The sequence below is a fragment of the Ziziphus jujuba genome, chromosome 6, assembly GCF_031755915.1.
Source record: "Ziziphus jujuba cultivar Dongzao chromosome 6, ASM3175591v1".
Lineage (NCBI taxonomy): Eukaryota > Viridiplantae > Streptophyta > Magnoliopsida > Rosales > Rhamnaceae > Ziziphus > Ziziphus jujuba.
Window position 1 is genome coordinate 31626358 of NC_083384.1, and position 12938 is coordinate 31639295.

At 33.5% G+C, this 12938-nt stretch overlaps 2 protein-coding genes across 5 annotated transcripts; one reads left to right on the forward strand and one right to left on the reverse strand.

Annotated features, from left to right (window-relative positions):
• The first annotated feature begins 877 nt into the window (after nt 1-877).
• Nucleotides 878-5873, forward strand: LOC107430074 (metal-nicotianamine transporter YSL1). 4 transcript variants are annotated; one of them, XM_025078868.3, is made up of 9 exons: nt 878-1144; nt 1313-1378; nt 1558-2001; nt 2226-2398; nt 2891-2985; nt 3119-3253; nt 3379-3568; nt 3687-3798; nt 3968-5873. In XM_025078868.3, exons 3-9 carry the CDS (start codon nt 1569-1571, stop codon nt 4888-4890), a joined length of 2061 nt encoding a protein of 686 aa, XP_024934636.2. In that variant the 5' UTR covers nt 878-1144; nt 1313-1378; nt 1558-1568; the 3' UTR covers nt 4891-5873. The 4 variants fall into 4 exon arrangements, with proteins under 4 accessions (XP_024934636.2, XP_015896349.2, XP_015896347.2 ...); XM_016040863.4 differs by having other exon boundaries at nt 1316-1378; XM_016040861.4 differs by having other exon boundaries at nt 879-1144; nt 1553-2001.
• On the reverse strand, nt 5595-11847 carry LOC107430075 (protein HLB1). Its single transcript, XM_016040864.4, has 14 exons — nt 11359-11847; nt 10485-10610; nt 10195-10264; nt 9643-9756; nt 9154-9237; nt 8757-8807; nt 8473-8502; nt 8216-8278; nt 8011-8076; nt 7754-7882; nt 7405-7440; nt 6470-6589; nt 6135-6320; nt 5595-5873 (listed from the first exon to the last, which is right to left on the reverse strand). Exons 1-14 carry the CDS (start codon nt 11727-11729, stop codon nt 5763-5765), a joined length of 1557 nt encoding a protein of 518 aa, XP_015896350.2. The 5' UTR covers nt 11730-11847; the 3' UTR covers nt 5595-5762.
• Between the last annotated feature and the right edge of the window lie 1091 nt (nt 11848-12938).

The following is a 12938-nucleotide window of genomic DNA, read 5'->3' on the forward strand; positions in this document are numbered from 1 at the left end:
GTCGTTTATGATCGCGCAATCATAAATTTGGTGCTTATCGTTTCATTAATTTTCTTGGTTACGTATGTCATGATGATAAATACAAATAAGCATTCACACATATAAATATATATCCTAAGCAATTAATTAATAAACTTCCAAAATTTATGGGAAGCTTATGTAGAAATACTTTAATTGAGAGTCATTTTGTCAAGAGGTAGTATTAATTTGTTGTCTGGTTTCTAAATCAATCGTTTTAATAAAGCAACCGTGGATCTGAAAAATAATATTTATAGTTTTACTTTTCTGGAGGACTGATTCAAAATGGTGATGAAGTGAGAGTATGATTGAGGAAAAAAAGTCAAAGCGTATAAATGGGTTAATTAAGCAACGAGTGGGACTAGCCTTCTTAGATAATCATTTTTGAAGCATTGTGAAAGAGAGTCTAATTATCTCGTATGTAATCTCCTTGACTGTTCTATTTACTTTCATATCAGAACCATATATATCTAACAATTAAGTGATTTAAGTATAGGCGGATTATCTTGTATTTTGTATTTTAAATTTTTGGGTTTTTCCCCTGTATATATCATTTTCCACTCAATGGGGGCCAATAGACCCACAAACCCATGCTGCAACCCTACAAATTTCAAATGTTCGAATTTGAACTAAATTGACGAACGGAGAGATAAAGAATCTATCCCACTCAAAGCGTTATCATAACCACCAGCTAGCTCTGTAGCTTATGGAAGAGAAATAAAGAGAAAGAGTCAGTGATAAGGTCAGCTAGTCAAGACAAATTTTGCTTAACTATAGCTTTTCATTATTATGACAAACTTATAATAATTGAAAATAAATATTGAAAATCCAATGTCATACCTCAAAGTCTCAACCAAGCACTTTTTGCATAAGTTTTAATTTTCTTTTACTTTTTGCCTAAGTTTTAATTTTCTTTTATTTCTTATATAACCACCATTCAAGAGAAATCTTATTTAATTATAAGTAAGTTTGGAAAGTGGGTTTTGGGTAGGAAATAAAATAGATTAATTAGCTTGAGAGATATTTTTAACTGTTACGTGGGATTTTTAGTCTAAATGCATCTCACTCTTATGCACCAGCTAGCTTGTATATTGCTTGGCTCGTGAGTAGACTGATATTAATTGAGGTAATTGATAAATTTTTTTAATTCCAAAATCTGTTTGTTTCTGGGAGTGTTGGTCTTTAAATTGGAAAGTTATACCCTTTTTGGTTTATCTTCTAACTATAAAGAGGGAACGCACAAAGTAGCAGTAATTGTCACTTTTGTTTATTTATTTTTTTATACGTAATTCAGCAGGCAATCCAGAGGAGAAAAGTGCAAAAGAAGATATTTCAAGAGAAGGAAAAAAGAAACTCCAAGGTGAGTTTAATCATGCATGGGATTTGATCTCATTGAAAATTTATCTTTTTTAAGGTTAGCTAAGACAATGAATAGTTGTAACTATATATATATATACACATACAAAGACCCCTTATTGGGTTTTTTTGTTTTATTTTTGTTTCTTTAACTCATAATATGGACTATATCATGCAGTACAGGGCAGTAGAATATGAGAGCCATGAACATGGAAGGAGCAACAGATCATCACAAGAAAGAGATTGTGAGAGACAACTTGGAAGAAAAGGAAGAAAAAGAAGAAGAAGAAGAAGAAGAAGAAGAAGAAGAAGGTGGTGGTGACATATTAAATGATTATTCAGAGAGCTCAAAGAGAATTCAACCATGGACAAAACAGATAACAATAAGGGGAATTCTGGCAAGCATTATAATTGGAAGCATATACAGTGTGATAGCCATGAAGCTAAATCTCACAACTGGGATTGTTCCAAATCTCAACGTCTCTGCTGCTCTTCTGGCTTTTTTGTTCATCCGCTCATGGAATCAGCTTCTTCAAAAGGCTGGATATGTGGCAAAGCCTTTCACTCGCCAAGAGAACACCATGATTCAGACCTGTTCTGTTGCCTGCTACAGCATTGCTGTTGGAGGTTTGCTATTTCAGCTTTTTTATTCGTCTTCTTCTTCTACACTGAAAATGAGCTTAACAGCAACATATATTTAAATTATGTTAAATAGGCTGAAACTCTATTTTCAACTTATTTTTTTACATTTTTTACTGCATATATATTCATTTGTCTTCATCTTTCATAGGCGGTAATATATATTCATAAAGTATTTTTTTAATATTTTGGATTAATGTTTTTGTTTGTAGGTGGATTTGCGTCTTATCTATTGGGATTGAACAGGAAGACATATGAGCTATCAGGGGAGCACAACGAGGGAAACTCTCTACGTAGTACCAAGGAACCTGGGTTTGGTTGGATGACCGGCTTCCTTTACCTAGTCTGCTTTGTTGGTCTTTTTGTCTTGATACCTCTTAGAAAGGTATATTTGTATTAATTAATTCTTCTGTTTTCAAATCTGATAATTTCTTTAAATATATATAAACTGCCTGTTCTTTTCAACCGAACAGATTTTCTACAGTCACTAGACGTGGAGTACTACAAATAAGTAGGCCACACCGTATCTCAAATTATAGTTTATGTTTTATGATGATCGATACTTTTCTCCTTGCTGTGAAGAACTACTTTAATGATCTCAAATTTTAGTTATATTCTATGATGACCATTTCTTGTCTCCTTTTAGTGAATAATTATTTTAATATATAGTATTAATTATTGGACTTTTATTAAATCCTAGTTTATATATATATATATATATATATATATATATATCTACATATATGTAACAATAAAGAGTAAAGGCAGAATGAGTGAAGCAGGTATTTCAATAGCCACTTAAAAAGAATTTCCTTAATTTATCTTGGATTATTTGTTAAATAATTGTGGAATTAATTTTGGTGCTTGTTGAGTACAGGTCATGATAGTAGACCTGAAATTGACGTATCCAAGTGGGTTGGCAACAGCAGTTCTCATCAATGGTTTCCATACTCGTGGTAACAAGATGGCTAAGTACGTACTTTCATTATAAATCAAAATTAAGGACCATATTAATTTCTGTGCTAATATATAAAATTTAAAGATGAATCGAATCGAAATCTAAGAAGAAAAAGAATTTAAAATGGATGATAATTTGCATATGCAGGAAGCAAGTTAAAGGGTTCATGAAGTATTTTTCAGTGAGTTTCTTGTGGGGACTTTTCAAGTGGTTTTACAGTGCAACAGAAGAATGTGGATTCTCCCAGTTCCCCACGTTTGGGTTGCAAGCTTGGAAGAACACGTAATTGAAATGCTTTGGCAATTTCTAAAGAAAATCTAGCCCATCATTTTTTTTTTTTTTTCAAATACATGTTTATATATGTACTCCGTAAATTTGACCAATATATGCAATATTTTTTTTTGCAGATTCTACTTCGATTTCAGTGCCGTTTTTGTGGGAACAGGGATGATTTGTTCGCACCTTGTAAACGTATCGTTGCTTCTTGGAGCTGTGCTTTCTTATGGAGTAATGTGGCCACTTCTTAGTCAGCTTAAAGGAGAATGGTTCCCTGAGAGTTTAGAAGAAAGTGATATGAAGAGTTTATATGGTTACAAGGTCCCTCTTGAATTCTCTTCCTTAACTTCTTTATTATTTTTATTTTTTTTTAAGCACTTTTCCTATATTTATATATGTTTCCACGGCCACTCTAAAACTCTCTTTAATTTCTTTGCAGGTTTTTTTATCCGTATCTCTAATTTTAGGTGATGGTATTTACAATTTCATCAAGATAATGGTTGCCACACTCATTAATATCCATTACAGGATGAAAAAGGACCTCAAAACCGGTAATTACAGCTTTTGAGTGTTTAATTCTCTGACTTTCCTTTGTTAAGCTTATTAGGCTAAATATAGTATTACCTACATTAGCTTTTGCTAGTCCTACCAAAAAATTGGAGAACCAAAAATACACTGCTTTTGAAACGCTTCTAATCCAAGTATCGTCCTCATCCTCAGCTGTGGAAAGCCAGGAGAAGCCCAATGAAGAGAGGCAAAATGAAATCTTCCTCAGAGAAACCATTCCCATGTGGCTTGGAATAGCTGGATACGTCTTCTTCTCCATCATTTCCATAATTGCTATCCCAATCATGTTCCCTCAACTTAAATGGTATTATGTCATCGTTGCCTACATTCTTGCTCCTTCTCTTGCATTCTGCAACGCTTATGGAGCTGGTCTTACTGACATAAATATGGCCTACAACTATGGAAAAGTCGCCCTCTTCGTGCTGGCTGCGATGAGCGGAAAAGAGAACGGTGTGGTGGCAGGGCTTGCAGGGTGTGGTCTCATCAAATCTGTTGTTTCCGTGGCCTGCATTCTGATGCAAGATTTCAAAACGGCACATCTCACTTGCACATCTCCAAGAGCAATGTTTGCAAGCCAAGTCATTGGCACAGCTATAGGTTGTGTGACAGCTCCTCTTAGCTTCTTTCTGTTCTACAAGGCGTTTGATGTTGGAAATCCATATGGAGAATTTAAAGCTCCTTATGCATTGATTTATAGAAACATGGCTATTCTGGGTGTCCAAGGCTTCTCCGCTCTGCCCCACCATTGCCTACAGCTCTGTTATGGGTTCTTTGGTTTTGCAGTGGGTGCCAACGTGGTGAGAGATCTTTCCCCGGCAAAGATTGGGAAATTCATACCACTGCCAATGGTTATGGCGGCGCCATTTCTAGTTGGTGCGTACTTTGCAATTGATATGTGCATTGGGAGTCTAATTGTGTTTGTGGGGCACAAGCTCAATACCAAGAAGGCCGAGTTAATGGTTCCTGCAGTGGCTTCTGGGTTAATTTGTGGAGAAGGGCTATGGATCCTTCCTGCTTCAATTCTTGCTCTGGCCAAAATAAAACCCCCCATCTGCATGAAATTTTTGGATTCCTAGAAAAAAATGTTTCTTCCTAAGTATATTGTCCTAGGGTTGGGTCATAGCACTAGATGGCCAGTAGTAATATATAGTTCAAAAATTAGTCTCCACAACGTTCAAATAGCATCATGCTTTGTGTGAATGAGACATAAAGCAACAAGTAGCAGAAACAAAGATCTTCAGAAATCGCATCCAGTATTTAAATAAACAATAAGAGCTTTAACTTGTGCACAACCTCCAGATGCTCCCTTGCTTTATTTTATATTATCTTTTCTCTTTCCTATTTTGTTGGTTGGGAAAATGGTTTACACGAATTCATGCCTGGATAATGATCATAAGGAGAGGGATGCCAAGGAGAGTGACAAGAGAATTGCGGCATTGGATTTGGAGATCATAAAGAATATTCACCGCTAGGATTTTGAAGCAGACAAAACCCGTCCATGTTCAAGAAGAATAAAGAGAATAAACCAGAGAAATTCTTGGCAAAATGTTACGGGGAAAGCCATCTTGCTTTCTCGCCCTCAATAAACAATTTTACATAAACTTAGTACATGTTCTCATCTTATAGTAGAACAAAGGAAAATATCATCTTTTCGTTTGAATATTTAACTATTTTCTTTTATGGCTTTTAGTTCAGTTAAAAGTATGCTAAGGAATTTATAGAAGACCTAAGTTTATTGTTATAGATAGTATCTGAAGAAATGAAATACCAACCAACCATCTGAATAATGAGAAAAGCATATTAAACGTTTTAAACATTCTATCTCAAAATTTATAATTTACAGAAATTTTATTTGCGCAAGCAAATTCTCAATACCTATATTGTACATCCATCCAATAAAATCATAACATTTGTTACACATTCAATTGGGGTAAAAGTGAAAACAAAATCAGCCTGTTATAATACCTGCCAGAACATCAGTCTTGCCTCGTGCATAGATTGTGTAGACTAAACGGATTCCATCAAGCCAGCCATCCATGGATTCCCAAGAGTCAGCAACCTAAGGCGCAAAGACCAGATACTCCCATTAAACCTTTATATATTGAACATTAGATCAAGGATTAAAGAACAATTCTCTCATTTCTAATAAACATAGAATTTTAAGGAATAATAACATAACCAACATTCTAATGTATATGATGCAAAAATTCAATTCCCCAAATATACATACAAGGTTAATATATTAAAGACATAGAACACCATTTGTATTATTAATGCTTTTCATCCCTTAATTTGCAAAATGTAAAAATGTTATGCTTACAAAAAAGACAGGTCCACGGGTTGTATTAATGCAGAGGCCAGCACCGGGAGGTAAAGTCAGATCAGCACATGGTGAAACAGAAATAATGTCTCGGATATCAACTTTGACAGCTCTTTTGTCAATTTTCATTGCATCTTCTGATCTACCAGAAAGGCTTTGCAATGATTGTTTCTCAACTTTGTTAATCTGGTCAGAAGGAGAAAAAGAAGATTAACCACAATAAATGAAGAAAAGCAAAAAAATGATTGCTCATTACAGAAGGTGTAATGGTGTGCTTCCTAGTGCAGACAATTTTCTTTGATTGATATAAATGGAGCATAAATCTATGCTTTTACCTGTTGAAGCCCCTCATGATTCAAAACAAATTGCGAACGTTTCCAATCACCATGAGGTGCAACTGGATTGCCCACCGGTGGTGCAGTAAGATACCCAACTTTAAGGTATGGTAAAGGGAGCTGTAGATGATATGGTTTTGTCAGAGAGATAATGCAAAAAAGAGTTTGAAACCAATAAAAGTGAAGCAGAAGCACACATGGTAACATAACCGCAGAAACTTTTGAAACATAAGAACAGATGGTTTCTTTTAGTGAGAGATTAAAAGACTCAAGAACTAAAGCTTATATAGGCTTCCTCATGGGGAAACCAGAGTACAACTGAAGCATCATAACAATGAAGTCTTTGGATCGCGAGGCAGTGTACATTAATAGAGCTGATGGATGGGATCACAGTAAGCAGTACACTCGTCAGCAAACATTGCTGTATTCACAGAGCTTACCTAATATTACAGTTATCTAACTTAAAAAGTAATGGTCAATAAGAAGGAAAAGACAAATTGAATGCGAGAGACTTATACTTCCCAGGGCACATGCAATTACATAAATGGTATTCAGGACACGTTTATTTTCCCTTCACTTCCCAATTCACACCCTCCCCAAAAAACAAGATCATTCATGAACATAATGCACCCTTATCAAGACATTCATCCCTGGTCATTTATTCATTTATTGCGACTTAGAATAATGTCCAAAAAAACACATATTCATAATGAGCCATGTTAACAGATCTGTGTTTAGTATTAGGAAGTCCGGGTGAATCACAACATTCGTGTTTGTGTATATATCATAGATGATACCAATCTCATGAAAGACCCAAAAAAAAAAAAAAAAAAAAAAGCATATGGATATAAATATATTTATTTTACAATATATATCCATGGAACAAAAAGGTTCTTGCGATAGGACTAATAAATATCTTCCAGCAAAGCACTTACCATGGAACGAACCAGCCGCAAGGCACTGCTATAAACCTGTAAATAATCAGGATTTGTAAGCATTAAGATGAAACGAAGAAGAAAATCAAGAAAACTACAATACCACAGTTCTTTTTCCATTGAGGTTTTTCTCTGTGAGAGAGAGAGAGAGAGAGAGAGAGAGAGGGAGAAAGAGAGAGAGAATGTAACTGGATCATGTCCAAGTTTGGGTAAAACTATGCTTCCAATTGCAAAAGATTATTGACATTAAAGTAGTACTAAATAAGTACCTACACTGTTGATGAAAAACCTATATGGTCTAGAAAATAAGAAATGGAATTGAAACAGAAAGAAATTATGTGGTACTTACACTGTAGTTTGGCTTCAATGCATGAGCAGCAGCAATGTAGATAGCAGATTGGCTGTACAACTCATTAGGGGAAATATCTTTTGGACCACCAGATCCTCCGGTTCTTAGAGTGTCCTCTGCTAATCCATACTGAAAGTGGAACAGAAGCGTTTAGAATTTGTACTTCACATAAGTGACACAGTACAATAAGTTACTGTAGGAGTAATTGCACACTATAAAGGAAAGAGAGTGTTATACTTAATTTAAAACAAACTAACCAGAACAGTTCCAAGGTTGTAGATTGCTCGATGGAAATCAAACTGCAATTGGATAGCCGCACGGAACTGCAATAGAAGAAAAGAAAAACATATTTTAATGTAGACAAAATGGAAAAAATAAAAATAAAAATATGTTATTGAGAATTTTTTTGGCCTTTTCTACACATCCATGCAATCTCTGTGACATATCCACAAAATTTAGTACCTTACTAATTGCAGTTCGTACAATTGTTTGCTTCTCTCGTGCAGGCACAATTGCGCTCAGTTCCTGAATTGCAGAATTAGATGCAAACTTAAAATATAATCCTCAAATAAAATATGATGACGTGTACCAAAAAGTTGTATAAGTTGACAAAATAAAAGTACAATAAAAGAATTCTCAAAATGAGGCAAAAACTTCAATATAATTCAAAGAAAATTAAATAGTTCATTTAAAGGAAAAACTATTGTAATTTAACTTACTTGCAGAGCAAGTCCCCAGTTGTTAAGTGCCTGAGAGGTATTTTACAAAGAATTACTACTAGGGTACCGAAGAATTGAATACAAAATAAGTTCATTTCTTTTATTATGTTTAAGATACTGCACAATAATCAATAAAATAAAAATGCAGAGAAATAGCAGAATTGCAAAAGTAAAAGAAATAAAGAAAAAAGAAGACAGCAGTATCTAAGAAGTTGGCACACAGACTTCATGTTAAATATCAAGATGTTTGTGTAAGCCAAAATTCATCTCTTCTTTAGCCTTACCTGGGGACTGTTCCAGTTAAGCTGGACGGCTTTCTCATAGTTTCTGGTAGCCTGCAAAAACAAATAAAGGAAAAAAGGTACATATTCTCAAACTATAATTTTAAGAAAGGAATAGGATACAGGGTGGCTATCGTTTTGAACTTTGAAGAGGAGAAATATGATAAAGTCCTAAGCAGTAAAAACAATAAAGTCTACCAGGCAGAGAAACTGGAAATTAAGCATCACTGACTGCTAAAGCTCATAAATTCACCAACTCAAAACAGTGTTAAATGAATGTAAAACAAAGCACCTTTTGTCTACATTCAGAATACTATTTTATCCTGAACCTTATAACAACAAGAATAGCTGTTTTTACAACACATAACATGATTAAAGTACGGACAGTTTACAAACTAACCTGCTTCCATAGTTCTTCAGCCTCTTTTGTGCGGCCTCGCATTTTTGCTCTATCAGAGATTGCTATGGCCCAATTATAGAAAGCCTGCCAGGTAAGTCAATGCATTACTGTCATATTTAGTTTAATAGTTAATAAGGCATTAGGAAAAGATCATCATACAAACACATAAATATATTTAATCTTCTAGGCGCAAAATTTGTAATCAGCACCATCTTAGCAAATGTTTTACTAAAATCAATGATTCACCAGTCAATGCATTACTATGGCCAATAATAGAAAGCCTGGCAGGTAAGTCAATGCATTACTGTCATATTTAGTTTGATAGTTAATAAGGCATTAGGAAAAGATCATTCATACCAACACATAAATATATTTAATCTTCTGGGCACAAAATTCGTAAACACCACCATCTTTGCAAATATTTTACTAAAATCTATGATTCAACAGTCACTTCAGAGAATTCTGTCGGACAACAACATGCATACATACATCATGAAGTGTCGGGCAAAGGCGGGTAGCTTCATCATACTTTTTGCAAGCTTCCTCAAGCAAAGCATCTTTAGAAGGTGAAGTAGAATCTGGACCAACATTATCAGCACTTTCCTGTATGCCAGAGGATCAGACCAGAGTAATTTTTCTTTACTTGAATGTAATGTTCTTTATTACAATTTCATATAGGCCTATTTTTATTAAAATTAGTTATGTAAGAAACTGAAACATCTAAAGATAAATTGATTGCAGCCCACTTTTCACACTGAATATGTTAATCAGCAGAGAACTGCTGTTTGTGTTTAGTGAAAGTATCTTATTCAGGAAGCCATAAACAGAGAATGGAAAACTCTCAACCGGCATATAAAAGTAAAATACATTTTCTTACTACCATATGCATTAAAAGATCTAAAGAAACATCTTGGCTATAAATGTATTACAATATGTTAGAAGATTATAACACAAAGCAATCTAGTTGAATTAAGCACGGTTAATGGATGGCTGAATTCAGCAGATGTTTCAATTAGAGAAATCAACAAGAAATACCCAAACCTGAAGTACCAATGCCCAATTGTATAGTGCATCATAATCTTCAGGGTTTCTCTCGATTGCACTAGCATATCTACAAAATTTGACTATGAATTAATCATATTACAATTTCAAACAGTCAGGGTTGCAAAGATAAACGCTGAGATTGTAAAAGGAGCTCCCCACCTTGATGGAGGTGTTAGGCTAAGCTCTTTGTACGGTAATTTAATTGCATATTAGCATTTAACCTTTTGAGTGTCATACTATTACCAACTAAGATGAAAAGTAGAAATTGAAGAATAATTAAATTGTACCTTCTAGCGGCAAATGTAAGAACCCGCTGACGAGATCGACCTTCATCATCAACACCTGTGACACTGTTAATCAACTCCATCGCAGCATTGTTCTGGATGGTGTGTTGTTGTTCTGGAGTTTCTTGACTGATAAATTGGAAAAGTAAATATTCAGCAAACGAGAAAATAAAAAGCGTTTGTACAATTCTTATGAGCCAATTTGGCTCAATTTCTATCAAACTTCTACTATCGACTTGAATGGTCATCAAATATTTAGAATCTTGACTTAAAATAAATCAACGTTTTCAGCCATTTTACAGAATAAAAGAAACCAAATGATAAGAATCAGCATGACCAGCTATTTGCTCATTTTCTTAGCTTATTTTGTGTAATTGCGATATAAGTAAGATCTAGATATTAACACTTAAATCACCACAAATATAGCAGTACTGCATTCAAATCAAAAAAGCCCGATGCAAAAAACAAGTTGCATTAAACTACAAGAAGTTTCCCTGATCTGCAACAAGTTCAAGAAAAGGTGTTATTGGAAACAAAACCGCAGCCATGTCAATTATTCTTGATAATTTTCAAAGATCATAAATTCATGGTCTTAAGACGTAATTAATAAATAAAAAATGAATTAAAAAAAAAAAAAAAAAAAACTCGTTCTTAAAAATCTTAAAAGAGCATTGAACATGGCATGCCACACATGAATTCCATAAAATTCTGGCATGCCACACATGAATTCCATAAAATTCCATACTTAATATACCTAGGAGCTAAATTCAACCATAACAAACAGAATTCTACTAACGGTTAAAGTCCTATAAAGAATCTCGGACAGAAAATGAAAGCATATATAATGGAGGCAAATCAGAGAGGAGAAAAATGGGACCTGTAAGGAGAGGAAGCGTCGTAGGGTGGGTCATTTCCTTGGTCATTTTTGAGACCATTGAGCAACTCTCTCATGGTAAACGTTCGGCTTCCTTGGTCTTTGCGCAGCTCTGGTTGTGCGCTCTCTTGAGGTGCAGAGTCGGAGGGAGTGTCCTGAGAGTTGTCATTGGATCGGATCGAGGTTTCTTCGGGTCGGTCCAGCTTGGGATCTGCACCGCTCGCCTCTGCTCCATCTTCTGGTTTCGGTTCAGATTGATTGGTTTCTTCTGCTTCAGGTTGTGGCTCTGCTACAGCTCCGTCGGGTTCGGATTTTGGTTTAGGATCGGGTTCGACTCCATTCTGAGTCTCGGATTCATCGACGGTTGGAGACATTTTTCACCGGCGAAGATTGGATGGAAAAGAGCAGAGAAAAAGGTGTTACCCAAATTTCAATTGGGACTCGCTACAACAAAATGTGAACAGATCCGTCCTTCCAACGGACAAAGACTAATGAAACAAAAGCAATAACCATAATCTTTATTTTATTTTTTCACAAAAAAGAAAAAAAAAATATTAAAAAATGTTTTTTGAAAACAGGTTAAAAATGAAGAAGTGAAAACCGAAATTTAGTGGTTTAGCTCCTTTTAAGACTGCAGTAAATTCACTCACTTCACCATAGAATTGATTTTTCAAGTTCTTTACACGACTTAAAAAAAAATAAAAAAAATTGTATGGATTGTTTTTCATAGCCTATCATTTAAATATAAAAAATATAAAATAATTTTGTATAATATTTTAAATATTTATTATTTATACAATCTTAATTAAGTAATTTTTTTTTTCATAAATGGTTTCAAATTAAACACTAATCTATGAAAATTTCTTATAAAGCTTTTAGACAAAATTGGTACTAAGAGAAAATTCTATAAAAAAAATTTTCCAGTTAAAATATTTTTTGGATCATAAAAAAAATATATTCATTGGAGTGTTCGGTTTCAAAATCATAAATATCTCTAAAAATATTCTGTTGTATATTTTTAAATGAATTTAAAATATTTAATCGTATATTTTTTTAATATATTTTAGATGTTCATCTTTAAAAATATTCAATCGCATATTTTTGGATGTATTTAAAATGTTAAGATACACATTTCTAAATATATTGGAAATATTAATATCTAAGAATATTTGATCGCATATTTTTAAATTTTTTACAAAGCTTTTAGACAAAATTAGTACTCATATATATTCATTAGAGTATTCAATCTTAAAATCATAAATATCTTTAAAAATATTCAGTTGTATACTTTTAAATGCATTTAATATGTTCAATCGTATATTTCTTAATATATTTTAGATGTTCATATTTAAAAATATTCAATTGCATATTTTTGAAGATATTTAAGATGTTAAGACACATTTCTAAATGCATATGAAATGTTCATATTTAAAAATATTAAAAATATATGACCATATTTTTAAATATATTTAAAATGTTAGTTACATATTTTTGAGGACATTTAAAACGTTCAATTTTATACTTCTAAACGAAAATATGTTTAATTAATAAATATATTTAATAATAATTTTAAATGTGATAAA